The 27,074-nt window shown below is 44.4% G+C and overlaps 2 protein-coding genes across 9 annotated transcripts in view; both read left to right on the plus strand.

The window, feature by feature from the left end:
• LOC111073003 (segmentation protein cap'n'collar) overlaps positions 1–26,548 on the plus strand; it is a 48,868-nt gene extending 22,320 nt beyond the window's left edge. For 6 of the 8 annotated variants that reach the window (XM_022365111.2, XM_022365110.2, XM_022365108.2 and 3 more), the window contains 6 exons: positions 13,329–13,408; positions 13,474–14,040; positions 20,074–20,562; positions 20,623–20,710; positions 23,511–24,754; positions 24,817–26,548. In XM_022365111.2, the coding sequence (XP_022220803.2) occupies positions 13,329–13,408; positions 13,474–14,040; positions 20,074–20,562; positions 20,623–20,710; positions 23,511–24,754; positions 24,817–25,188 (2,840 nt within the window). In that variant the 3' untranslated portion in view covers positions 25,189–26,548. Of the gene's footprint in view, positions 1–13,328; positions 13,409–13,473; positions 14,041–20,073; positions 20,563–20,622; positions 20,711–21,279; positions 21,752–23,210; positions 23,283–23,510; positions 24,755–24,816 lie in introns of those variants that run through there. The other 2 variants (XM_022365114.2, XM_022365115.2) reach the window with 2 other exon arrangements.
• LOC111073005 (transmembrane GTPase fzo) lies at positions 6,356–8,755 on the plus strand. Its single transcript, XM_022365117.2, has one exon. The coding sequence runs from the start codon at positions 6,458–6,460 to the stop codon at positions 8,621–8,623; it is 2,166 nt and encodes a 721-aa protein (XP_022220809.2). The 5' UTR covers positions 6,356–6,457; the 3' UTR covers positions 8,624–8,755.
• Positions 26,549–27,074: the final 526 nt, after the last annotated feature.

Genomic DNA, 27,074 nt, shown 5'->3' on the forward strand with positions numbered 1-27,074 from the left:
ATTCCACACACATTTATCAACATCTCCCCATGAGGTTTATCCATCGATCTGGCTCCCATTCGCCCCCACAGGAGGAAAAGCAACATTTTCTGCTAACAAATAAAAGAAGAAAAACACCCTGGAGGGAAAATAAGAGGAAAATGGCATGCCAAAAAGATGGCGTCTGCTCTAATATAAACGAAAATGGATTATCCTGGATTCAATGCGGGCCTCATTTCGGGGTGCGTGTATTTTCGAGACGTTTATAAATGAATGTAGGCATTTTGAGTTGACAGGCACGAAAATTAAAAGAAAAATGAGCTTTTTTTCTTTTTCGTTTCATTTTCCCGAAAACCCACTCACCGCCCTAGCAGCAGCGATGGCTGCCTGCCAGCCTGCCTGCTAATCTGCTTGGAACCGCGCCCCACTGCCATTGCCACAACCATATTTCCACTCCGATTGCCATTCCCCATTCCCCGTGTTCCCTTTCCCCCGTTTCCATATCCAAACAGTTGCCTTTCAAACAAACTTTGACACGCACACACGAACTTTTATTATTAAACAGAACAGAGAACGCGACCCCCAGAGCCCAAGAAATGGAGCGGGTAGATGGAGAAACTCGTCTGGAACTGGGAATGTAAGATGGAGGGGGGGGAGAGATCTCCACCGCCCAGTGGCAGTAAGAGTTTACTCTGTAAGCAGCAGCAGCCACTGCCACCGCGTGTCGCGTCGCATGCAACATTTTTCTTTTGAAAAATGAACGAAACATGATTCGCCAAAAAAATTCCAAGAGCAAATACACACACAATATACATATATAGTGAAATATATATACACATCATATATATATGTATATATTGGTATTGGGAGAAAGAAGTGCCATGTACCATATGCCGGCAATCCGTGGATGGGGAGGTCTCTGCTTCTGCCCGTGTGTAAGGCTTCAACTTTGGCCTATAAGGCTGTTACGAGTACGCAGTACATAGGGCGCAGAGAAAGCCGAACCTTTTCCCCCGTGGGGTTGGGTGGGTCCGGGCGTCCGACCCATATTACCCTCTGCCGTGCCTTCTGCTGTCCGTCTCCCCCCTGGTCGCTCCCCCCCCGCCCCCCCCCCCCCCCCCCCCCGGCGGCCGCCCGTCGTGTCCCCCGCCCATCTGAATCTCGTCTTCCATGAAATTTCGTGCCCCCCCCCCCACGCCATGCAACTCGTTTCCTTCTCGCTCACACTCTGTCGCGTTCGTGCGCGCACCCCGCGGGGGTGTCTATGGTATTTTTGTGTTTTGTTAATCAAAATATATTTTTTTTACTATCTAAAATACTGGGGTTCCCCGCCCCTCCTTCTCTTTTTTTTTCGCAAAATGCTAAAGGCAGTGGCGTCGACCCTTAAGGGGGGATTTAATAATGGATGGGGGAAAAATAAAACTTACTTTGTAATGTAAAAGAAGCTGCAAAGCTTTTCTATAAAAAGTTATCCAACAATTTCGAATAAATATAGTCCCATAGTCAGCTATCTTTGAGTACACCTGGATGTGAAGGCTCCACACTTCACTGTGAATAAGCTATAAATCTATTTAAATTGTATTCAAACTCCTGAAGATTCCAAGATACAAAGTCAATGCTCCTCTCTGGGTAAGCCACTGGCAATTCTGCCACCCTCCAGACCATTCCCTTTCTGCCTCCCTCTGCTGCTCCTGCTGATGGCACTGCCATGGAACAGGCTTATTGAGCAGAATATTGTTACAGGACGAGAGGCCGAGTAGACTCCTTTTAGCAGGGTTCTCTCTCTCTCTCTCTCTCTCAGAAACCATTTTGTGTCCCACAGCCACCACTAATCAAAGGAAAACCAAGGGATTGGAATGAGCAGAACCATCAGCAGCTCACAGCATCCACCATATTGGATATATACGTATGCTATGGCCCTATTCATGGGCATTTATGATGCTTATTATGATTGTGCTTCTCTCGACTGCGTTTGGCCATTTATTAAAAATCCATTGATGCGCAGCACGGCGGGGTTCGGAGATTCGAGGAGATGAATATCGCATTCGAGGCACGCATTCACACGCTTTTGTGTGCCCTGCCCTGCCCGCCCGTACCGATTTATATATATATTTCTATCTATGAGTTTTCGGTGCGTATCCAAATTCCCCATGGAATCGAAATCGAACCGAACGAAAACCCAATCTCTGTACTCGGCAGCCTTTGGCGGCATGCATTATTATCCCATTGTTTGATTCCTGCCTCCTAAAAATGCTACTAAAATGAAAGTCATTTTTCGGTTTTGTGTATTTTGAAGGAATTTCTTTAATTTCACCTTTCGCACGTTTAGGCAGAGAGTTTCATTAATTTTAATCATTTTTCTAGCATTTGTTCCTGTCTCGGAATGAAGTTGTTGGCATTTTGGAGACATTTCTCTTCAGGTATTGTCCTGTCCTGCCAGAGGATTGCCTTGTCATTGGACAAGGCATATGTTTCCTCACACATTCTACTTGGGATCGTCTGTGGCACTCTTCTTCCTTCCACTCTTTGTGTTAATTAAGTTGCAAGTAGCAGTATCTCTCAGATATTGTACTCTTTCGCTTCGCTCTTGTCCGCCCGCCCCAATCAACTTTTGTTTGTATTTCCCAATACTGTTTTCTGATTCTGTCTTCCATTCTATGGGGATTGTATATCCCCCCATCTGTGTGTGAATCACAAATCTGATTACATTCTATCATCGATTCGATGCTTTTGAAATTCGTTTTGGTTTGTTCTTTTTTTTTCCTTCTATTTTTTTTTTTATTCCGTTTGACAAGTTTTTGTTTGGCATGACTTGGCTAGAAGAAGTTATGCTCTTATTCTCAATTATGTTATAGATATTTTTGGGTTGCCTTTTAATTCCATTATGCAATCAGTTAGGCTGCTGCCAAGCTACGCCAAGTTTATTGACCACAGAATCCAAAGAAACCATCGAAAAAAAACACGTAGGTAGGATTTGTGGGAACTGAACGTTGAAAGTTCTTTTGTGACATTTTTGTAGGGTTCTTAAATGTTCTAAATAGTTTTTGCAGCTATAACCAATCCAAAGCTAATGAAATATATATCATTTCAATGTAAATTAAAATTTTTAGCTGGGAATGTCATTAAAAATTGAATATGTTAGTCATATATTATGTAGAGTCTAAATTTAAGCACGTACTTAGAAAAGATTAATCAAAGACTGCTTTTATCTATTTTAACTTATTTCTAAACAAGAAATAACATGGTAATCCCCTTCAATTGTTTTGAAATCTCTTTAATCTCTAAACAAAGGTAAATGAGGGTACCCTAATAAAAGTAGAATTTCATAGTTTATAATAAAAACCCCTCAAATTACGTGCTTGCAAAAAATTCTGTTTCTTAATAGCTTTTTGGTCGCATCTTATTATCATGTTATTCGTCGTACATTTTTTCTGTGTGTTTCCTGTAGGCAAAGAGGCCACGAAGTTGTCTTAATAATATGTGTATGGACGACATAGGATCTATGCTAGATCTATCAATATATTTATGTACATCTACGCTCCTTAAAAGATCCTTTAAGACAATCCATTCCTTAGTTTATTTCTAGTCGAATTTCTTAAAATATTTCCCATTCTTTCATTAGAACCTGCATTCAAAAGGCATTCAACAGAATATTAGTAGTATTGGAAACCTAAAAAGTTATCATTTAATTTCCTGTCCATCAATGGCTACCATGGGTTTTCCCTCTTATCAAAAGAAAAACAGATGAAAATAGTGATGAAAATTATTACAGAACATCTGGTGCATGGCCTACAGGGCTCTCTGTCTCTGGCAGTGACGATGCCACTGGTGGTGCACCTATTGAGGATCTGTCTGTCTGGTGGCCTTCCCCTCACCACCACTCCCTGCTGTTGTCTGGCCCAAAAACAGAATGTGGAGTGGAGGAGGAGCGGTTCAAATTCTACATGGTCAGCATTACGCTACAAATTTACAAAAAAAAAAAACAAAAAAAAAGGAAAATTTACATGCAAACAGACGTAGGGGATAGAGCGGAAAGAGGGGGCGAGTAGACACTGACTGCAGTCCTGAGTCCCAGGTCTGACTGAGGTCTCGTTTGGTCTAGTCTGCTCCGGGCTCTCTGGGTCTGGCTTGGTCAATGATTTTTCTGCTGCATAATCGTATCACTTTCAAGTGTTTTCGTCTTGCGCAACCTTCTTTCTGTTCCCCTTTCTCTCTCTCTCGATTCCTACTTCTATTGCCTTTTGGGCCAAAAACTAGTTGGCAATTGCATAATTTTGTGTACTTTTTTTTTGCCATTTAATTAGCTTTTAGCCTTGTTTTCATCCATAGAATTCCGAAGAAGTGCTTGACCCAATGAGTGCCCTGCATTGCTATCGGCTTTAAGGATTATAAAAGTTTCTTCACTTGTTTTCGTAGTGCGGGTTTTTTTTATTCAAATGAACCACTATTCAAACGCATACTGAATAGTGAATACCCATTCATAAAGTTCATTCAGCGTCCATTCAGATTTGTGGCAACTCATTAACCACAAAAAATGGGACGGAATAGAGCAGAAGTCAAGTTAAAGATAATGTAAGGCGACAGATATATGGGAGACAGACACACACACACACATATCGTGTAACAATGCGAGTACGAATAGTGTTGTAGGAGAGTTGTATCTTCATCCCCCACACTCTGACTTTGGTTTATTTTTTAGCAACTTCATTGTTGACACTATCCAGCGACGCAGATCTGTCCTGTCATAATTGTTGCTCACTGGTTTTTGGTATTGCTCTGCTTTTGCTTTATTACTGTGGAGGTTATGCTTCTTTGCCAGTGTTGGTAAGTGCTTTAAGAGGGCACAAAAGTGAAACTAAAGAAAAGGGAAAGCTTGTAAAAATCCATTCTTGTAGATTTTGACAAAATCTTTGGGAATGCAATATTCTAAGATCATCAAAGATTCTAGAATTCATAGTTGTTTTTAGTTTAAAAGATTGATCAAATAATGTGGTTAGCATTGTTTAGTGTTGAATGAAATTAAAGTTGTTTAAGTTTCAATTTGAAGCAAATAAAAGCGTTTAAACTGTGGTTTTAATCCACATTCAATAAATGGAGTATAAGACTTTGTTTCGTTTACGTTAGGATTTTTCAAGTAATTTACTAGTGTTGGTAGACTTTAAATGATGGAAAAATATTTTCTTAAATAAGAAAGGCAAACCCTTAAATGTAAAATTGTTATTAATATTCCCTTGATTTGTTTTTGCAGTCTTTTGTTTATTTGAGTTTAGCTTCATAAGTTCTACCAACCAGTGTTGGTGAATAAGTAAAAAGTAAAGCCAATAAAGTAAAATTTGTATTCAAGTCAAAATGATCATCCATGAAGATCTTTCACCGGATACAACTCTTTCCCTCCCCCTACTCTGTCCCTCTCTCAATCAATCGCTTCAATCAGGCACCGCTTCTGCTTCTTCGTTTCTTTTCTGTTTCTTTTTTTTGCGCCCCGGCAACAATTTAAACTAATTAAGTTGTAATAAAGCACTCAAGAAAATGCTTGAAGACGCAGAGAAGTAAAAAAAATATATGATTAACCAGCCAAATGTTTTGCTTGTTCAATATACGAGTACGAGTATATTTCTCTGTTGCTCTTGCGCTCTGTTTCCTACTGTTTCTGTTTCTTTTTTTTTTCATCTACAACCAAAAATTATACAAGCATCCAATCGAAATGTCGGCTACCCTCTGCCCTTCATCGATGATGCTGCTAATTTTTTCAGAGCGTACACCGAACAGCGATGAGATAGATCCCATAACCCCCTACCGCCTGCTCCTCGCTCTCTCTCTCTCTCTCTCTTTCTCTTTCTCTCTCTTGTTTTTTGAAGTTCACCAAATACGTTTTTTGGCTCTTTTTGGTTATAGCCTGGTCTATTAGTTCAGTGGCCCATTAATGTGCATACTGCCTGCTCTTTTCCACATTTATTTCCTTCTCTATTTCCCTTACATTTTTTGATTGCGGTAATTGTGTTAATTTTTTGGGTAAATAAGTTTTTTTTTTAATTGGGAAGAAAACTACAGAAAGAGGGAGGGGGTGGATGGATGGATGGATGGGTGTCTATTGGGGTCACTGTTGCTGGGGAAATTGCCTCTGAATTGGCCTCGTCGTAAGCGTATTTATGCCAAATATATAATTGGCTTGATAATGTCTGCTATGAGCTATACGAAATATAGATAGGGCACTGGCACCGGAGATATCAACTCAAGAACAAAAGGAAGTCCTCTTCCATTTTGAAAACACTTGACAATTGAAATTCAAGTTTCAAAGTAAGTTTCGATGAAACAAAACATCCAAAGTTCCTTACATCAAAGCTTTCCCTTTGTTTTCCTTTTATAAATAAATCAACCAACGAACAAACGACATCCCAAGCATCAAATATCAGTAGCAGTCAAGAAAAAATATATATATTTCATAAAGTACAATTTGTAAACCAAAAATCCGTTCAAAATGTGCGATTCGGACTCCAGTGATAGCTGCATATCATCCTTGATATCATCGCGAATCTCTCGATCCTCATCCTCTTCGCGGTTGAGTGAATTCACAGATGCACGAACCGAGCTGCAGGATATCTACCGGGACATAGGACGACACCTGGAGATAATGATGGACACTTTTAGGGGTAATGCCCTCATTGAAGAGGGGATCGTGGAGCAGCTTGAGGAATACCAACAGAAAGTGCAAGCCATCGATAAAGTGCTGATGCGGAAGCGCATGAAGGTGGCCTTCTTTGGGCGCACCTCGAACGGGAAGAGCGCCGTGATCAACGCGATGCTGCATCAGCGGATCCTGCCCAGCGCCATGGGGCATACAACGAGCTGCTTCTGTCAGGTGCAGGCCACCGATGGGGCGGCAGAGGCGGAGCATGTGCGCATCGAGGCGGAGGATCAGCGGCTGGAGCTCACGTGCCTGCGGGACCTGGCCAGCGCCCATTCGCCGCGCTCCCTGCCGTCACGCACGCTGCTGCACGTGAACATGCCACGCAGTCGCTGCCCTCTGCTGGATCACGATGTGGTGCTCATGGACACGCCCGGGGTGGATGTGACGGCCCAAATGGACGACTGCATCGATCGGTACTGCCTCGATGCGGATGTCTTTGTGCTGGTCCTCAATGCCGAGTCCACGATGTCCCGCGTGGAGCGGCAGTTCTTCAAGGAGGTGGCCCAGAAGCTCTCGCGCCCCAATCTCTTCATCCTGAACAATCGCTGGGACATGGCCAGCAGCCAGGAGCCCGAAATGGAGCATCTGGTGCGGGAGCAGCATGAGGAGCGCTGCCTACAGCTGCTTGTCGAAGAGCTGGGCGTCTACGCGAAGGAGGATATGGAGGAGGCCAGAAGCCGCATCTATCACGTGTCGGCCCTGGAGACGCTGCAGCTCCGCATGGGTACCAAGAGGGAGTCCACGGCCGCATCTCAGCAGCGTCTCGAGGAGTTCCTGCGCTTCGAATCGGACTTTGCCGCGTGTCTGGCCCAGGCCGCACTCAAGACAAAATTCGAGAAGCATTTGCTGAGTGCCAAGGATATGGTGGGGCAACTTTCGCAGCAGCTATTGGTGCCCCTGCAGAACACCCTGCGGGAGAAGGCCACGTTGGATGACCTGCGGCGGACGATGCTCTCCAACGCCCTCGAGGCGCGGTCCATCGAGCACGAAGAGCGGAAGGTGGAGTTCTTTGCCAGCGTCCAGCGGCTGTACAATGAAGTCTATGCCCTGGGCCACCTGGTGATTGTTGAGCAGATCTCGCAGGTGCCCGCAGAAGTGCACTCCTTTGCCCTGCAGCCCTTTCACCCGCATGTGCCGCGACAGCTGGACCACTACCAGCGCTCCCTGAGCGCCCATCTGGAGGATATATTCACGGAGCAGGTGCTCGAGCGACTGGCAAGACCGCTGCAATCGAAAGTGGCCCTCCTCGAGCGGCAAGTCATGGCCGAGGTCACGCCCTGGGAGCCCGTCTTCCGCGTCGACTGTCAGACTTTGATGGAGACCTTCCAGCCGGATCTGAGCTTCCACTTTACGTGGGGCCTGTTCCGCATCTGGCGGCGCATCAGGGGAATGTTGGCCATGCCCCTGCCGGAGCAGATGCCCCAACGGCCACCTCAGAATGGCAGGACGAGACCCACGTTTGCCCTACCAATCATCGATCAAAGCCAGTGGCAGACGCTGGCATCTCTGGTGTGCTCTGAAAGCGCCGTTGGAGTTGTTCTTGTAGCTGGAGTTGTTAGTCGTTCGGTGAACTGGCGCGTAATTCTCGGTCTGGGCACCGCAATGGCCGCCATATACCTCAATGAGCTGCTCCGCTGGACTCCTGCCGCTCAGGAGCGCAGATTTAAGGCCCAGTACTCGGAGTTTCTGCAGCGGAAACTCCGGGCAGGCGTGACGCACATGAACATGGGATTCGGGCAGCAGATCTGGCAGCATCTGATGGCGGCTGCGCGACACTTGAACGCTCAGGCGGAGCAGGACATACAGGTGCTGAGATCACAGATCAAAGAGATGCTTGATCGCATCGAATCGAACAACGAACTGCATTTCAAGTTGGGGGAATTCCGCTCCAGTGCGAGTCTGCTAGAGGATCGATTGAAAGCATTCCAGGATCTCTATATGGGGAGCAGGATCTAGGATCTTAGGATGGGAAAAAGGTTTTAGGAAATTGTTTTTGTTTCATGTTTCAAATTTCAAGAAAATGTTTATATTTCGTTGGGTTCTTTAATGTTTTGAATAAAATTTGCGTTGCTTATATGCATGATTTGTAGAGAAATGAATATAATATTGTGTGATATTGTGATATCATGTGTAGAACTGCTGAATGCAGTAATCTGATTCAAGTAGATGATTATTCCCATAACATCTGAATCTGAAACCTTTACATTTCATGCACTACAAAGATGATTCCATACGACTATGAAACTTTTTATATTCTCGCCAAAAGACCTTGAAAACGTTTCTTAGTTCATTGAAAAAGGTAACGCAATTTACGATTTTCAAGCTTTCTTTGACCTTTGTGGAAATCCATTTTCATGCAAATTTCCAACCACATTTTTTCTTTATTTTTTGGGCTGTTGACTGCTGAAATTACTTGATTAGATTGTTTTCTCTGACTCTGCCGCTTGATGGATTGTACGAGACACATGCACAAAGATACAAGCACACGCACACTCTGAAATGCTGGCTGGGAATAAGAACAAGAGAGAACCAGTTTGGCTTCTCTTTTTTTCTCCTTTTTTTTTGTGGATAAAAAGCCAGAGTTGGAGTTGGAGTCGCGGAGTCCGGAGCTGTACAAAAAAGCCTCCATGTTGAAGCACACACAGATGCAAATTTAAGCCCCGCCTCTCTCACACACACAAACACAGAAACATGCACAAAAAGAGAGCCGCATTGCGCATGAACAAAGGCGCAGCAGCAAAACCAGGGAGGAAGCTCATATAGTTGTCCCGCTCACACACAAGCAGAGCCCGACTTGAGCACGCCATTTCTCTTGCGGTGGTTGTGTGCACGCGCTCTCTCCCTCTGCTTCTGCCGACGCTGGCCGCCATTGGCGCTGTTCGCTGCTCGCTGCAGCCGCTGCCTTTGGGCCCGGTTCGGGGTCTAGAATCGTATTTGAATTTTTATAAACTCTCAAGAAACGTTGGACGTTGGACGCCTGACGCGCGCGCAAACCGTAACCGAAACCGAAAACTGCAACCCGTAGCTGTAGACCGTAGCCACGTCCGTACGTCGTGTGGGCGTAGACGCAAACAAGGACTTTGACTCCCGTCATCAAATCGAATTCACGGACAAACCTGTCAGCATTGGCCAGGTGACATTCCCCCGAATAAAAAGTCCGTGTGCGCTCAAGTCAAGTGAGGCCTAAAAATAGTCTTTAGAGCTGTTCTATAAGCGAACAAAAATACAATAAAAAAAAAACTGTGTCAAACATTAACAAATTACAATAAACTATTACGCTTCCGTGTGCGAAAAAAAAAGTGAAAGTCTGCTGCAAAATCAAGTTACCAAATCGCAAATCGACAAATAAAAATAGCTCTCGAGTGGCCGACCATTGTGCGATTCTTAAAAAAGCCAAAAACCTCTTTGGCCACACAATCAAAAGGCATTGCAAAATAACTTAAACCCATTTTCCAACACAACACACATCCATCCTAACAATCGAAATTGTGTAAAGAAAAATAAGAGGTTGGACAGACAACAAAAAGTTAACGTCTGTCTGTCTGATCTGCAGCGGAAACAGCAGACATATCGGTGGAGGAGTGTGTGCCGGTGGTGTCTCTGGTATATCTAGTTGTGTGTTGTGCCATTGTTGATTCTGCAACATTTTGGCTGTCAAAACGTTACATAATTGTCAAAGTTTGTTTGTGGGCCAACAAAAAATATCAACAACAATCAGCGATTTGTTGCAACAATTTGTGTTCAATCTTTTTACAAAAGACAACAACAATCAACAGTGTGTTTTGTGGTTTTGTGGTGGCGCTTGTGTTTCTTGGATTATACACATCGAATGCATATATTTTACAGTTATCATCATCATCGTCATCTGTAAGCATTGCAACAGCACTACGTCTGAGCCAAAGGTACGTAAAGCCTGGAGCTCCTCAATGTGGGAGAATACCAACAAAATTATGATGGACTTTAAGCGAATTTGATCTCGAACGAAAACCCACTAAAATGGGGACATTTAACTGTACTCTAAAGGATATATATTTGTAGAGGTATCCATTGCGGATTGTACTGAAAGAGAAGTTATACAACAGCTTTTTCAGATATGTACTCGTAAAAGTAGCAGACCGTATATCATATTTCGGATAGAAAAGAATCTTCAGAATTCGACGCCAAGTCAATGCTTATCGTATATGTTTCCATGGATTCCGATCACATAGAGGATTCCAAAGAAAAATTTTAAGATTTTATAGAGAACACTTTGAAAGTTTGGTAGCAGTCACACAACATCAGAAAAAAACCACATTTATGATAACACACAGCTTGTGTTGTGTGATTGCATTCTCGGACCCGAGACACCTATTTTTGTAGTCCCTGTCGCTGCTCGCCGAAGAATAACTCTCTGAGTAACGCATTCTATTGCAATGGAAGCAGATGGGAGTAAGGGCGTGCCCACAGCTGAATGTCATTGAATCCCCTTTGATTTCCCTTTCGAAAATGATACTACCAGTTAAAGTGTAATATATCTGTTTAAATTTAAATACATTTATGCACTTGAAAAGGGTAATCTTTCCTTGAAGTAAATTTCGTACCAAGTCGTATCTCTCGAACACACGAAATTCAACCCCTTCAAATCAAAGACTATTCAAAAGATTTCTCAATATTAGCACAGAGTAAAAATCTAAGCTGAGCAGCCACTACAATAATCCTGCCTTCAGCCTTAAGCTTAACCTTCGATTAGGTCTATAATCTATGCAAACACTATCTATCCATAAATATGTGTACTACCACTCTCAATCTGTGTAAATACCAACCCCTCGTATCGTATGTTAAATATCAAGTAGCCGTCGGGTGTTTAGTGTTCAATCAACCCCATTAGCGGCTCCATTACGGACAACTGCGTTCCTTCCTTCCTGTAAACATCCTGAAAGGTAACCCATAAGTATGGTAGCCCAGCTACTCCTTCTTCTATCATTTCTAACCAATTGAGCAAACAATTGCTGGGGGCCCCCATCAACGCCTCTTTTGACCAGGGCTCACACCTTGTGTCGCCTAATTGCTGGTGACAGACGGCGGACAGTGGACAGTGGACACAGCGGACGGTGGACAGTTCCTGGTCGAAACAAAACAGAAACCACGAACCCAAATCGAATAATATTTTCGTTTGTAGTTAAAGCCACAATGCGAGCGAACCAAAACAGAAAAAGAAACGAAACGAAACGAAACGAAATGAGAGACAAACAATCGAGGAGCGGGCGAGCTAGCCCAAAAGACCAAAAACGATAAGCAAACAATTCCCAAAATAAAAACCATTCGATTCCATGGACAACGGACAACCCACACGACAAACACCACACAAAATTAACGGACCACGAACTGTTACCAAAAGAAAACGAGGCAGAACCCTCCTAAAATAACAGGCCAAGAGAAGAGATCCCAAAAAAAACATGGCCAGAACACTGGAATAGGCCCAAAATGGTTGTGGAATTGGAATTGGAAGCGCAGGGCAGGGAATGTGCTGTGCTGGTGGTTTTGTAACCAATCGTAAGAATAACAAAATGTTTTTTGGTAGAACCAAGAAGCAGATCTCCTCTGCTGCCCGGAGCCATCTGGGAATGTTTATTCTAATTTTTGTTTGACCCAACTCAAGTGCCAAGCCAAAGGTCGTGAGGCGTCGTCGTCGTCGTCGTCACAGCACTTGAGTCAGTCTCCCTCCCTCTCTCTGTCTTTATCTTTCTTACCTTTGGGCCAAGTTGCGCCCTCTTTTACCTTTACACTTTATCTAGATGTTTGCCCACGTCTGGGTTTGGGACTGGATCTCCCTCTTCTAGGAATTCCTTACCCATTCCCGATGTTAAGTAGTCATTTTCTGATAGCATTCAATCGAAGAATCCCCTCAATTTCCTTGGAATTTCCCCAATGCAAATATTTGACTTTTATCAATATTTATGCAGGAAAACCATTGTTCAGATATAAATACTAAACACCCAAAGGGGGAGAAGCTTTAATCAATGTTTAGGTATAGTATTTGGAGTTCTCTCTCAGGCTGTCATAACTCATCATTAATTAAAGAGCAATCGGTTGGGAGAGTGGAGGAGGAGGCCCCGTAGGGAAATCTCGTTCATTTATTGCAATATTTTTCAGCTGCTTCCGTCAGACGGGCAGAGAGAGAGAGATCTTTGAGAGATCACGTTTATATGATTATGATTAATGATCATCGGGCACTCGACTGCACTCCACTCCACAGTCGGACTTTAGTTACCGTCTATCTTTTGTGATAGACACAGGAAAAACTGCTACTGTTTCCAGCCCCAGGAGATTTTTTGGGCCATTTTCTTGTAGCAGAAAATGGATCGCCCTCTGGGGAAATGAAAAAGGTAGCTCCAGGGACAGGGGCAATCCTATTCAAATGATCAAAATATTTTTGTATATTTTCCTTGCTTTTGATTCGAAAACAATAATCATGTTTGGGTCCAAGGGGAATGGAATTTTTCACGTATTACAATTATAGACAATAATATTGAAGAGATCTTTGGAATACAACAAACAAAAAAATATACATATGTCTCGGGAACTGGGAAAGTTAGTAAAGAGAAAAACCATAGAATTTCTATTCTTACTCCTTCCTGAATCTCCAACTAACCTTCTGTTTGTGTTCCTTTTTCTTCTACAGGTGAATACATTCGCTTGCCCCTGGATGAGCTGTTGAACGACGTGCTCAAGCTCTCTGAATTCCCAAGCCTCGAAGACGAGGTAGGTCTTTTCATACCTTGGAAAACACTAACAAAAATTTTTAACACTTCTCTCCAATCCTTTAGCTATCTAACGATCCGGCTGCTTCGACATCGCAGGCTGCTGCTGCTTTGAACGAGAATCAATCGCAAACGATCACTTCTGAGACGGGCGAGGATCTGCTGACTGCCGAAGGAGTTGCTGTCCAGCAGCGAAAGATCAATACAGACGGCAGGAGCAACAACAGCACGAGCAGCGACCAAAGCGATTCGAGCGACTTTCCGCCCCTGTGCGACTTTGAGGATCTGCAGAGCTCCGTGGGCTCGCCCCTCTTCGACTTAGATGACGACGCCAAGAAGGAGCTAGACGAGATGTTACAATCCACGGCACCGACCTACCACCATCACCATGCCCATGGCCATCCCCATGCCCACGGCCACCCTCACGCGCATCCACACAGCCACCATCATGCCGCCGCAGCCGCTGCGCATCATCACCACGCCCATGCGCACCATGCCGCTGCTGCAGCTGCCGCCCACCAGCGGGCCGTGCAGCAGGCCAACGCCAACTATGGCGGCGTGGGCAGTGCCCCAGGCAGCGCCTTCCAGCGCCAGCCATCAGCTGCCGGTGGATTCCATCATGGCCATCACCAGGTAGGCATCAGAACATATCAGATCCCATCAGGAATGCATTGATCTTAATCCCTCGGGGGAGAGACTACAGACTATAGACTACAGACAGATGTATATTTATTTATAATTTGGTGCGGATGCTCTTCGATTCAAGTGCTGCCATCCGTTGATCGCTCTAAATGTGTATGTACAAGCGTACATATATTGTACATCTATATTCTGTAGAGGGTTATGTTGATGTCAGAGGCGTCAAGTAGGATTTTTTCAGTGTGGAAAAGGGTCTTTAAAAGGTCCCCATTGATAGCGAGTCTCCGTCAGGAGACTCATCGATCCAATTAAGTTCTTTCCAGGAATTTAAATCGTTACGTCCACATTGGTCAGTCGAATCAGCTGTTTTTGACATACGCGACTTTATCGTAGCATCGATACAATTCTAAACAAATATCGGCTTATTGTATCGAATTATCGATGACATTTTTTTTTAGTATTTTAAAAGAATACTAATGCTACGCCCCTGTTTCCAGAATGCACACACACACACACTTGTGTAATCATTGAAGGATCATTCGCACATGGCTTTCGTTATTCTTATTCTTTTTGTGCTTCTCCCTTCTTGTTCTTGTGCTTCAATCTTTGCTTTTGTCGAGTGCCTCTTCTTCCTTCTTTCCCTCTCTCTCCCTTTGAATGCTTTACGTGGTCCCCACTCCACCCCATCCTACAGAGACCCTTCCTCTTCTTCATCCACTGTTCTGTTGGAGCACTTGATCTTGGGTCTCCTCTGCTTGCTTTTGCTCTCTTGAGGCAAGCTGGAGGAGCTGTTGCTCTTGCTGTTGTTTATACAAAAGCTTCAAATCTGGTTGTACATGTGCTCGTCCCTTCTCTCCTCACCTCTCTCCTCTCCTTCGCTCTGTTAACCGCTTTTATTCCGTTTCCAGCCAAGTTCCCCAAGTTCGTCAATCAAGCCACAACAATCTTGGCTTCTCTTCTTCTTTGCCTCAAACTCTTGTCTGCCTCTGACGGTTTTTTATTTTACCTTCTGCTTTTGTTGTAACTGCTCATCAAAAATGTACAACAACCGGCCACGAAAATTATGATTGTGAGGCGAATGCGAGCAACGATAAAATAATATATACCTACGGATACTCGTATACTATAGATGTACATATGTACATACATATATAAGTTTGGTTTTGCTTCGAGTCTGTCTTCCATCTTGGTTTTTTTATTTTATACTTTTGCTGCGCAGACTCTGCTCTTCAGTTACTTTTATGAAGTTTCGTTAAGACTTTTCTCGACATGTTTGCTCTTGTTGTGGTTTATGCTCCAGCTCTTTCTGGAAGAATTCTGGAATTCCTTTTTTGCCTGTCTTTTCTGAAGATTACAAAACTTGTTGTTAGAAAGGATCACCTACTTTGTTAGCTTTCCTTGAATCCTTTTTCGGGAATATTTTCTCTACGCTTTATAGATCCCTCAGATCCCACAGTGCTCCCTTAAGCCAACACAGATCTGAGCTCAAAACAAGTGCGCAACAACAACTAAAAACAGTAGCACCTGAATGAAATTCTCGCTCTCAGCCCAACTCTAAGGAGAGAGAGTGACAGAAGGAGCTGTTGACAAAACGACACGACACACACCAAAACAATGTCCACAAGAACACAGTGTGTTGTGTGAGAGCGAGTGAGAGGCGTCGAAGCAGTCACGAAGTCAGCGACAAATTACCGTAAAGTCTCTTCTTCTCTCTGCTGCCGGTAGCAGCTCTGTTCTTCGGTGCGGCAGAGGAGAAGGATTAACCCTAGACACCACACCGCACTGGGAGATTCCCGTTGTGTTCCGTTTGATGTGGTGCGTCGAAGTTTTTGTGAATGCGCAGCAGGTTGTCGCTGCCGTCTCCCTGCGGCAAAGCCATTTAATGAGCAAGATGATCTGTTGCTCTGATGGCAGGCAGGCTCTTCGCAGGAAGTGCGTTGGCTAAATCCTCTCTCCTGTCCCTGGTCTCTAGGGGTACTAACTGTTAAACAGAATGTGTCATTAGCATAGGGTTTTGTTTTTTCACTCGCTCACTGATTCCCTTTGATCCCAGCGTCCGTCGTGGAATGATCAATGATCCATCAGGTTGATCGGCGATCGGTCGTCGCGGATCATTATGTAATGTGTGTGCTGTCAACTTCCTGATAATATTCGCGCTGTCTTTGTCTCTATCTCTGTCGCTTGGTGTCCTCCCCTCTCTCTCTCCACAAAGTGGGAGGGCTGTTAATTGCAATCACGGGTTAAGCTCCTCTCTTGCAAGAGGGAGAGGCAGCAAAGAGGGAGAAGCGGCGCCTGCGTTTATTACCAGACACTTTTGTTGCTGTTTATTTTTTTTGTACCCTTCCCCCAGAGAAGGTATCATGATTTTGAACTATTGTGCGCTAAGGAGAGAGGGAAACGTTTTCGACATTAGTATAGTTTATATATTCTTGATAAGTTCGTCTGTCTTTTCCATAGCCTCATGAATATATGACAACCAAAGGTCAGAAATTGCCTTTAAATATTTTTTAAATTAACTCAAATCAATTTTATCAAAGTAACGTCTATATATAGTCCCTGATATCCCTGATATAGGAAGAAGCAGCAAATTCCAGTATTACCTCAGAGTTTGGCAAAATTCTAATCAAATAAAAACAACAAAAAAGTATCATAAAGGGTATCTGAAGCCCCTGGACCCAAAGCTAGCTTTCTTTTCTTATTTGCCTTTGCCTTGTGCTTTTTTTTTTTTTTTGCATTTTGTGTCTCTTTTTTGTGTCGCATGCAATGTGCCACTTGACTTTTCATCATGGGGCTGTGGCTGTGGCTGGGGGGCCGTCCGGCAAAGTGTTTATTGAATTCGGTGGCACTTTGCCGTCTCAACGCTGCAATCCCTCTGTCCCTGTCATAGCGCCCTCCGTCTTGATTGCATCTGTGGAGGGAGCTCAGCAGTAGCCCCTGCAATTAAATCTCCATTTAGCACCGCGCGCGAATTACAGAAGAAACACAAAAAATTCAACTCTTAATGTCTGTCTCTTGCCACTGCCCCTTGCCACCGTACGCTGTGCCTCCTCCCTTCTGCCCCTCCTAATCGCCTTGCACGGCTTTAATTATGTGAATTTTAAATATTTGCAAAAAGCTTAACGCTGAAATCAGCGCAGCAACAACACCAGCAGAAGCAAAAAAAACTTTATTAATTATTTTACAGCATCTCTGTTGTTTTTTCTTCTTACTTTTGCCTCTTTTTTTTGTTCAATTTTTTAATTCAATTTATGTAAACAATTTGATGGAGGAGACATGGTGGAGAGGGAGATAGGGGAGACGTGAAGCGGTGGCTCAGAGATTGAAGCTGTCATGGGATTCCGCTTTGTACACACACATAAATCAAGTTAATGACAAAAAATATTGTATCAAGTGTACAACGGAAGGGGCTATAGGTGGTTAAGGAGGGGATAGGGGTACCATAAAAGGGGTACAGGCTCTATAGAAGCGGTTAGACATTGATGGAAGGGGTATACTAACAGTTTGCAAACACAAACTAAACCATAAAACAATCTATAACGCTAGCTGACGTGTTTGCGAGATCTGTGATTCCCCCTCGATTCCATTGATGGATGGGATGGGAGATTTCTTGGAAAAGCCTGAACATACATCAAATTTATTGTTTTTATAGTAGATAACTTTTTGGGAAAAAGTTGAACATTAATAACTTATTACAAATTATTCCCCATTAAATGCACTTAAGGAGTTAATTTTGGCTTAATAATCTCACTAATTTCTATTGCAATTTCAGTTAATGATTCTCACATTCATTTTTCTGTATGAGCAATGAATCATCTACCAGCCCAGCTACAAAGTATATTTCAAGTGTTTTCAAGTGCTAGAATTCATTTTGAGATAAATTTAAATGAAAACTTGCGAGGGATGCCATTGAAAAAGGGTGTTCACATTGTTTTATTCACTTTACATGTGATAAAAATGGGAGAAATATCCATCACAGAGGATAATCTATGACAAAATCAGACTTCATGCATGTTGGAATTGTTTAAACCATTCTCAACAATTCATTTAGTAAATATGAGCCTTCTTTTAAACCGCTTACCATCACACTATAAAATATGACATTTTACTGGTTTTCAAACGTGGCTAAGAAGTTATAGTTCGAGAGAGTTATAGACATAGTTTTGAGTGAGGTGAACATCTGAACATGTTTCTTAAGGAATAATCAGACACAATGGAAACTGAGCTTTTGAATTACCATCAAAAGATCTCTATTCTCCCTCTATGCTCATTTTTTTACGCTTGATGTTGACTTTGAGATTCTGGAAAACAGATTCTTCCCACACACAAAAGCAGACAGACACCAGATCGCTACACATATGGATGTGGATGAAGGAGACACAGGGAGATTGCAAGATCGGCTACCGTATCTAAGTTGGGAGTTGGATTTTGTGTTTGTGTGTGAGAAACGTAACAAACAATGGGCTTGGGCTGTGACTGTGGCTGCGGCTGTGGCCACAACTAACACCAGAAGTTAATGACAAGACAGTGACAATTCAAATTACACACGAGAGCGCACACATACAGATACAGCAAACACTCAGATACAAAGATACATGCATAGATACACACACACGCACACACACGGATGGATACAAACAGTTGACTGCTTGCTGCAACTGGCTGGAAGTGAACGCCCAATGCTCGTCTCCGTCTCCTACCTGAAGTGCGGCTGGGCACATACCATGTACCATACCTGTTTGCGGTACAGGAGCGTGTTGAAGCATTCATTAGATACACTCACACAGATACAGGGGCAGGTTGTTTGTTCAGCTTCTCACTCATACAACGAGAAGTGCATCAAACCAACAATCCATCCATCGGTGTGTGCGACGATGCCTTGGCTACTGTCAGTCAATGCTCGGCCTCAACGCGCAAAGGATCGATCCACCATCAAAAAAAAAAAATAACTCTCTTTTGTCGGAATTTCATTTCATTTCGATCGGCATCGTTTCGGTTCTTTCTTTGACACCTACTCAGTATCTGATGATCTGTATCTCTTCTGCAATGTCAATGTCAAAGTGCATCAGCATCAACGTCAGTCCCGTGTACGAGTATCTCTGAAAGATCTTAATTGCGGTCGGTCCCTGCATTTAGCATTAACAAATTGGAAGCGAAGGATCGCAAAGAAAGAAGGATTCGGAATCGGTGTGTGTGTGAAGTGAGTAGTAAAGTGCTTTAATGATAAGTGGTGGGGCATCTGGGAGCCTACACCCACGCATGCGCAGACTCCTGGAAGTATGCAAAGATCTGTGAGGTGTCTGCCTCTGTCTCTGGGAATTAGTTAAGCAAATAAATAAAACCCTGCAATAATTAACAATAACAAAAGGCGGCCTAATGAAGTCGTAGTCGTTGTTGTTGGAGTCGTCGTCTCACGATCTCGCTGTGGCATGGCCTGTCGATCACCAGAGATATTTACAGGAAAAATAATAATAAAATAAAAGACAGGCCCAGACGCAGACAGCGAGACTGAGAGAGACCAGACCAGACCGCTGGCTGGGGGCTCTGGGTACGCCAGAGCACTTGTCAATTTCAAAGATACGAAACTTTATTTCAATTTCATGTTGATCGATCTCTTGTGAGCCCCCACCAGCAACCAAATCGCCGGATTGATACATTGTGCACGTTTTTTGGCTTACCCAAATGCTGCTACACCCCTTGTACCTCTCCACACTCCCTGCCCCTACACTCATCAGCGAACAGGCAGGGGTCTGGGGGTTTCTCAGATATTGTTACTTGTAGCGCAATTCGAAATTTGTTTATTGTTGTACGAGAGTCTCGGATTTCTAGAGAATTTCGTGGCGCATTGGGATGATGATTGATCGCTTATTGATACATATTCCATAATGCCAGCGAATGGAGCATGGAACGAAACCCTTCTCACCTTGTTAATACATCAACACAGCACAGCAGCAGCTCTATAAAGGGCACGATGAAGAAGGATCAAACGTATTAATCAATGTCCCCCACTCTTTCTTCTCTGTCTTGCAGAGCCGCATGCCGCGCCTGAACCGCAGCGTGTCGATGGAGCGTCTTCAGGACTTTGCCACTTACTTCAGCCCCATACCCAGCATGGTGGGCGGAGTCTCGGACATGCCGCCTTATCCCCATCATCCGCACTATCCCGGCTACTCGTACCAGGGCAGTCCCTCAAACGGCGGCGCTGCCGTCGGCGGTGGTCCCATCCCTCCAGTGCCCGGACAGCATGGTCAGTACGGATCCCCGGCCACAGCGCCGCTGCAGCCACCACCACCGCCGCCACACCATGCGGCCATGCTGCACCACCCGAATGCGCCGCTGGGCGACCTTTGCTCCGCCACTGCCGCCACCGGACAGCCCCACTACGGGCACAATCTCGGATCGGCGGTCACCTCCAGCATGCACCTAACCAACTCTAGCCACGAGGTGGAGGGAGCCGCTGCCGCAGCGGCCGCCGCTGGTAATGCCTACAAGATGGAGCATGACATGATGTACTACGCGGTAAGTGGTGATCGATCTTTGTTAGTTAATCGATTATTAATCGATTTATCGTTTCAACAGAACACTTCCTCGGACATGAATCAAACGGATGGCTTCATGAACTCGTTTTTTCCCGATGAGGATCTGCACTTGATGGACATGAATGAGAGTAAGTACAGCCAGAATATTCAGTCATCAAGAATTCATGTACTCATGTACAGCTGATTGACCTTAAATGCCTTAAATTCACCTTTAAATCAAAATTTGGCCACTTTTCCCTAGAGTACTTCCATTTTTGGTTTTTATAATTCAAAAACTTCCCTCCCTAAAACGTAAAGTACAAAACTTTTGAGTCTAATTCGGCAACATACACACACACAAACACACACACGTGTTCAACGAGAGAGCTTTGACTCGCTCAGATCACATAAAGCTCACTCAGACGAAAGCTCAAAAATGAGCAAATGAGCAATCAGCGAGAACAGAACATAACAATAGCAACCGATAAAACCTCTCTCTCTCTCTCACACACACTCTTAAGATTTTTCGCCGTTGTCCGAGTTTTGTGTGATAAGCACACACAACATTGTGTCGTACAATTAGAACTTTTGCTCTCTCGATCGCTCTCAGGTTTCGCGCTTACTTCGGATGACAAATAATTCGTACGTTTTGCGGACACACAACATTCGCAAACACCCAATGGGCGCGAAAGAGTCGGAGCAAAGCAAAGCGACAAGAACAGAGCAGAGCAAAGCGCGGCAGAGCAGAACAGCAGCAGCGCAGCAGCAGCAGCAGAGTCGCCACCGCCGAGTCAAATCATTCGAACCCGAACAATCACGAACAAAAGTAAAGTAAATATTAGTGGCCAAAAAAAACGAGAAATGAAACACAAAAATTATAATATAAATCATACAAAAAATGTAACAAAATCTATTACGTAGAAACAACGTGCTGCGGATCGACACTAAATATAATTAGCGTAAATAATTTAATAAGTGATTTAATGACGCATTTGGCACAAATTTAAGATAACTATTCCCACACGTTCGCTCTCTCGGCTGCTGCTGCCTGGCTGATTTGCCCGTGTGTGTGTGTGCATAACGAATTTAGAACGGTTGATGACGCGTGTGAGTAACGCATCCGAAAAAAAGACACTCTCGATCGCTCGCGGCGCGTATACAAAAACGGAATCGTTTTAAAAATCCAACAGGTGAGAGTGAGAGCACGCTGCAGGGTGGGTGCTTTGCTATATGTGTGGGTGGATGGGCGTGGGGTTATTTATAAAAGAATAGCAAAAGCAACAAAAAGCACAAAAGCCCATTTGAAATATTGACCGCGTAACATTTTTTTCATTAGTCATGCCGCACGGCGATCTTTTGCTGCTGCTGCCCGCGGTGCTGCTTCTGCTGATATCAGCAGTAAGAACGTTCTGTTTATCTCTTTCCCTCCCTCTTTCGCTCTGTAGACTTCGACGTCGACGCTGCCTAATGCCCGCTCAGCAGGTTTTTTTTTCTGTCGCCGTCGCTGTCTCTATCGCTGCCGCCCGCCTGTTTGCTGTTTACTATTTTTAAACTGCTGAGTCATCGTTTTCGAAACAAAAAAGTTAAGAAAAAAAGCTTAACGAGCGGATGGTAGTGGAGAGAGAGTGAGAGAAACGCAATCGAGAGGGAGAGGTTAGAAATAGTCGCCAATATCTCCGACTAGGAATGCCAAATCTTTAGTGGGTTACGTGTTTGAGTAGGTATTTGTAGCAATTTTTGAGAAACAAAGACGTTCTCATTGGGATTACCCTTGCGGATGGCGGATATATCGATTTGGTGAAGATGTTTGCAGAAAGTGTATTTATCAGCATTAATATATCCGTTTTCCGTTACCGTTTTTTCTTCAAAAGATAGCAAATTTGCGTATGGAAAAAAGGTGAAAGGGTATCAAAGCGGCGACCACCAAAGCTAGTATTCTTTATTTTTTGTTATTTTGCGAGTTTCGTCTTTTTTGCACTCATCATGAAACGTATCGTGCTCTGCCGCTGGCTTTAACGGCTATCTTTATGATTTCCGTTATGTTTATCGGTCTTTTACGTTGCATACGTTGCGTACGTATGTACATTGACAGCTGTCCTGCTCTAGTGCGTACACATGAATATACATACATGCATGCATACATATGTACTTATGTATGATGTACGAGGTGTATCTGTATTTATTGCTATCACATTTTGTCAAGTCATCAATGTTTATGGGTTTTGACCTTGCTGATGAGGCAGTAATACTAAATAATATAAGACAGCAGCCACCTAATCAGCTTACTAATCAGCTTGATTTTACTAATTAAGTGCAAGTTGTGGAAATGTAGGAGTGGTGGGAGATTGCAACCTCTCGACGGATGTGCATATGTACATCTTTCGTCTAGATTCAGAAGAACCCCGCAGACATGGTTCACGATAAGATTAAGTTGATCTGACGTTGAAGAACCATTCTTTTTGCTTGTTTCGCAATGTGAAAAGGTATTGCGCAGAGTGGGAAAGCGAGACGTGCTGTGAGAGAGCCACGAGCACGTTATATATACTTCTACCTTATCGCCCGATAAGATAAGTAGTCGACTGAAATATGGAAAATGACTGCACACTTTTGGCACTGACTGGGGTTCATATTCCGCCACGAATCGCATTGTCCTACGGATGCGTTGTTGTAAATTTGTACGGAATAATCGAAGAAGTGCAGATTTTTCTGCGTGAAATATAGGTTAGGTCACAGCCACTGATTGCAGAAGAAGAACTGGTTCGGTTCCGATGGCGTAATCGAATGACAGTTTCGACAAGTCATTGGGAACTCTAGTTCCTTAGCCGAATTGGTTCCGCCAGGAGTGCAACGTCACTGTTCACTAGTTTTTAAGAAGAAATCTGGCTTACACATACACATTCCTCGCAATGTACCTTATATTAAAATGTTACGTTTTGTGTCTCATTCCAGGCTTCTGTCGCATGGTGGACAACAGCACCAGCAACAACTCCTCGGTCCTGGGCCTGCCCGGCAGCGGACATGTTAGCCACGCAGCTAGCTCCGCACAGCTGGTCTCTGGGAATCACGGCACTGCTAATGGCGGATCATCCGTCGGCGGCGGTGTGGCATCTATGAGCGGTGGCGCTTCGTCGGTTGGAGCTGCGGGTGGCATGACCGCCGATATCCTGGCCAGCGGTGGAGGTGCAGCTCAGGGCGGAACGGATCGATTGGACGCTAGCAGTGACAGTGCCGTCAGCTCGATGGGCTCCGAGCGGGTGCCGTCCCTCTCCGACGGGGAGTGGGGCGAGGGCAGCGACTCGGCCCAGGACTACCACCAGGGCAAGTACGGCGGCCCCTACGACTTCAGTTACAACAATTCGCGCATCAGCACGGCCACCCGCCAGCCGCCAGTGGCCCAGAAAAAGCATCAGCTCTACGGCAAGCGCGATCCGCACAAGCAGGCGCCCAGCGTCCTGCCGCCCACAGCGCCTCCGGCCACGGCCCAGACGCAGGCACAGAGCATCAAGTATGAGTACGATGCCGGATACGCGGGCATGGCCAGCGGAGGAGTCTCCGGCCTGCAGCACAACAGCGGCAGCGATCCGGGCGCCATGGGGCCGGCCCTCTCCAAGGATTACCATCAGCAGGCTTACGGCATGGGGGCCAGCAGCAACTTCCCCGGCGACTACGGGGTTCGTCCGCCGCCACGCACCTCCCAGGACCTGGTGCAGCTGAATCACACGTACTCGCTGCCCCAGGGCAGTGGCTCGCTCCCCAGACCCCAGGCGCGCGACAAGAAGCCCCTGGTGGCCACCAAGAACGCAACGAAGGCGGCTGCCGGCAGCTCAGCTGCCGCCACCGCGGAGGACGAGCACCTGACGCGCGACGAGAAGCGCGCCCGCTCACTGAACATACCCATCAGTGTGCAGGACATCATTAATCTGCCGATGGACGAGTTCAACGAGCGCCTGTCCAAGTACGACCTGAGCGAGAACCAGTTGTCCCTCATCCGGGATATTCGTCGTCGTGGAAAGAACAAGGTGGCCGCCCAGAACTGCCGCAAGCGCAAGCTGGATCAGATCCTCTCCTTGGAAGATGAGGTAAATTCGGTCGTCAAGCGCAAGACGGAGCTCAGCCAGGATCGCGCCCACCTGGAGGGAGAGCGCAAGCGCATCTCAAACAAGTTTGCAATGCTTCATCGTCACGTGTTCCAGGTGAGTCTTTCCCCTCTTAATAACACGTAAAACAGCAGCTAACTTTGTTCTTTTCCTTGCAGTATCTTCGCGATCCTGATGGCAATCCCTGCTCGCCGGCCGACTACAGTCTGCAGCAGGCCGCCGATGGTTCGGTGTATTTGCTGCCACGCGACAAGTCCGAGGGCAATAACACGGCCACGGCGGCCTCGAGTGCAGTGTCCTCGGCTGGCACGAGTAACCTGAACGGGCATGGCCCCGTGGCGCCTCCCATGCATGGGGGTCACCACAGCCAGCACCATCAGCCGCTGCATGTGGACGACACCATGTCCCACCACGTGGCCAGGATGCCAGCGCATCTGCAGCAACAGCAGTCGTCTCAGCATCACCATCAGCATCAGTCGCAGCAGCCAGGAGGAGGAGGATCGCAGCAGCAGCAGCATCACAAGGAATGAAAATACCTGTTGCGAATTGCAGCAACAAAGAGTTGGTTGACTAACTTTCAGCGCGAGCAGCAGCAGGAGCACCGTTCCCTGCAGCCGCAGCAGCAGTACGACTACCGCTACGACTTTTTCAACAACAGTTACCTGTATTACTGATGATTACTGATTGATTTGATGATTACTGATCATTGAGCTGTAGCTGTGGCGTGACCTGGTGGTGCGCTCTCCCTGCTGCAACTGCAACGTGTTGCTGGCAACATTCGTTGCCCTCACCCCCTTGCATTGCACCTCCTCCTTCATCGCATACCGCATTCAGCACCCTACCCGCACACATTTATGCTTTACTCTTTTAGTCAGCATTATTGTTATTTATTTTTTAATTAATTCATAATGGGATTCATCAGCAGAGTCTTCCGCCGGGGGTCTCTGCTTGAATGGAGCCCATCTCCAAATCGTATATACCACTACCACTACAACCATTACTTGTGATAAACCAAATCATTTCTGCCACTAAATGAAGGGAATGTCCAAGCCCCTTTTGGCATGAAATGAATTTGTAAATCGCACGATCATACATCGTCCAGCATCCCATCATCCAACAACATCTATACACTTATCAACGCGTCGTCCAACAATATTTGATGGTGAAACCGTTTAAACATTTCAATAATAATAGATTGTAAAATATCAAACAAAAAACATAGATAAACGGATGAAAGAATGTATAAAATAGTTGATAAGAGACGGAAGCACACAACAAAAAAAAAAAAAAAAAAAACAGAAAACCATTGTAAAGGTTGATAAATATTGAAGGACTACGCCCGTAAGACACTTAGACGTAAGCTTAGTGGTACGCTTTAGTCTAGTGACACAAAAAAAAAAACACTAAATCGTACTAAAAATGTAAGGCATTTATCCAGCCCATAACAAACGCAAACATAACACAAATTAGCTTAGACCGTAACATCTGTAAATAGATAGATTGTACTTAGTTAAACCATTAACTAAACAAACCTCTAGGCTACACGAAAAAAAAAAAAAAAAAACCATCAAAGAAACTAAAGAAAAAACAATGTAAAAAGAGTACAAAAACGTACTACAAAAAGGAAATAAAACACATTAATGCTCTTGCTAGGACGGTCCCGGGACTGCAACTGCTGGAACTGTGGTGTCCTGGCATTGGGCGACCCCTAGTTGATAAGCAATTAAGAGATATTAATATTTAATATTCTTAAATGTCCTACTGCATAAAGAGTTTAACTTTAAACTAGCGATAAACACAACACCCGCATAAACACGAGTACGAGTATGATATCAACCTAAACGCAGAGATCCGCAACACGAAAAAACAAACAAAAAACAACAAAAACAACTAGGTATATATGTATTTTAAATTGTTTTAATGAATTTCGCGCACATTGAATGTTGATTGGAGATTGGCAAAACAAAACAGAAAATATATTTCCATAAAAAGAAACCCTGGTAAAAAAAAATCAATTAAAAATGCGCAGCTTCTCGATCAAGTAATAAAAACTTAAAAACAATGCGAAATTATTTGTTGTAAATTGAAATTAAAATAATTAACTAAAATACTATTGTACTACTACTACGCCTACGGACATCTAAAACAAATACATACGTAAAACAAAAAAGGAATCATTTAAAATATTCTATTAACATAAAAATTGGAGCAAAAGTGTCTTCAGATATCATGTCGAGTTCCGTACAGTCTCCTGTTTGGAAGTCAAGGATATCTGAGCATGCTTTTGTCTCTCCTATATATGTTGCTATATATAATGTATGTGAATGTATCATATGAGAAATTTGTATGCTTTAAAAACGATCAACTTTCCCTCAGCTAATCAAAGAGAACGTCAAAATTAAAGAAAGAAACTACA

Source organism: Drosophila obscura, unplaced genomic scaffold (genome assembly GCF_018151105.1).
Source record: "Drosophila obscura isolate BZ-5 IFL unplaced genomic scaffold, ASM1815110v1 contig_192, whole genome shotgun sequence".
Classification (NCBI taxonomy): Eukaryota; Metazoa; Arthropoda; class Insecta; order Diptera; family Drosophilidae; genus Drosophila; species Drosophila obscura.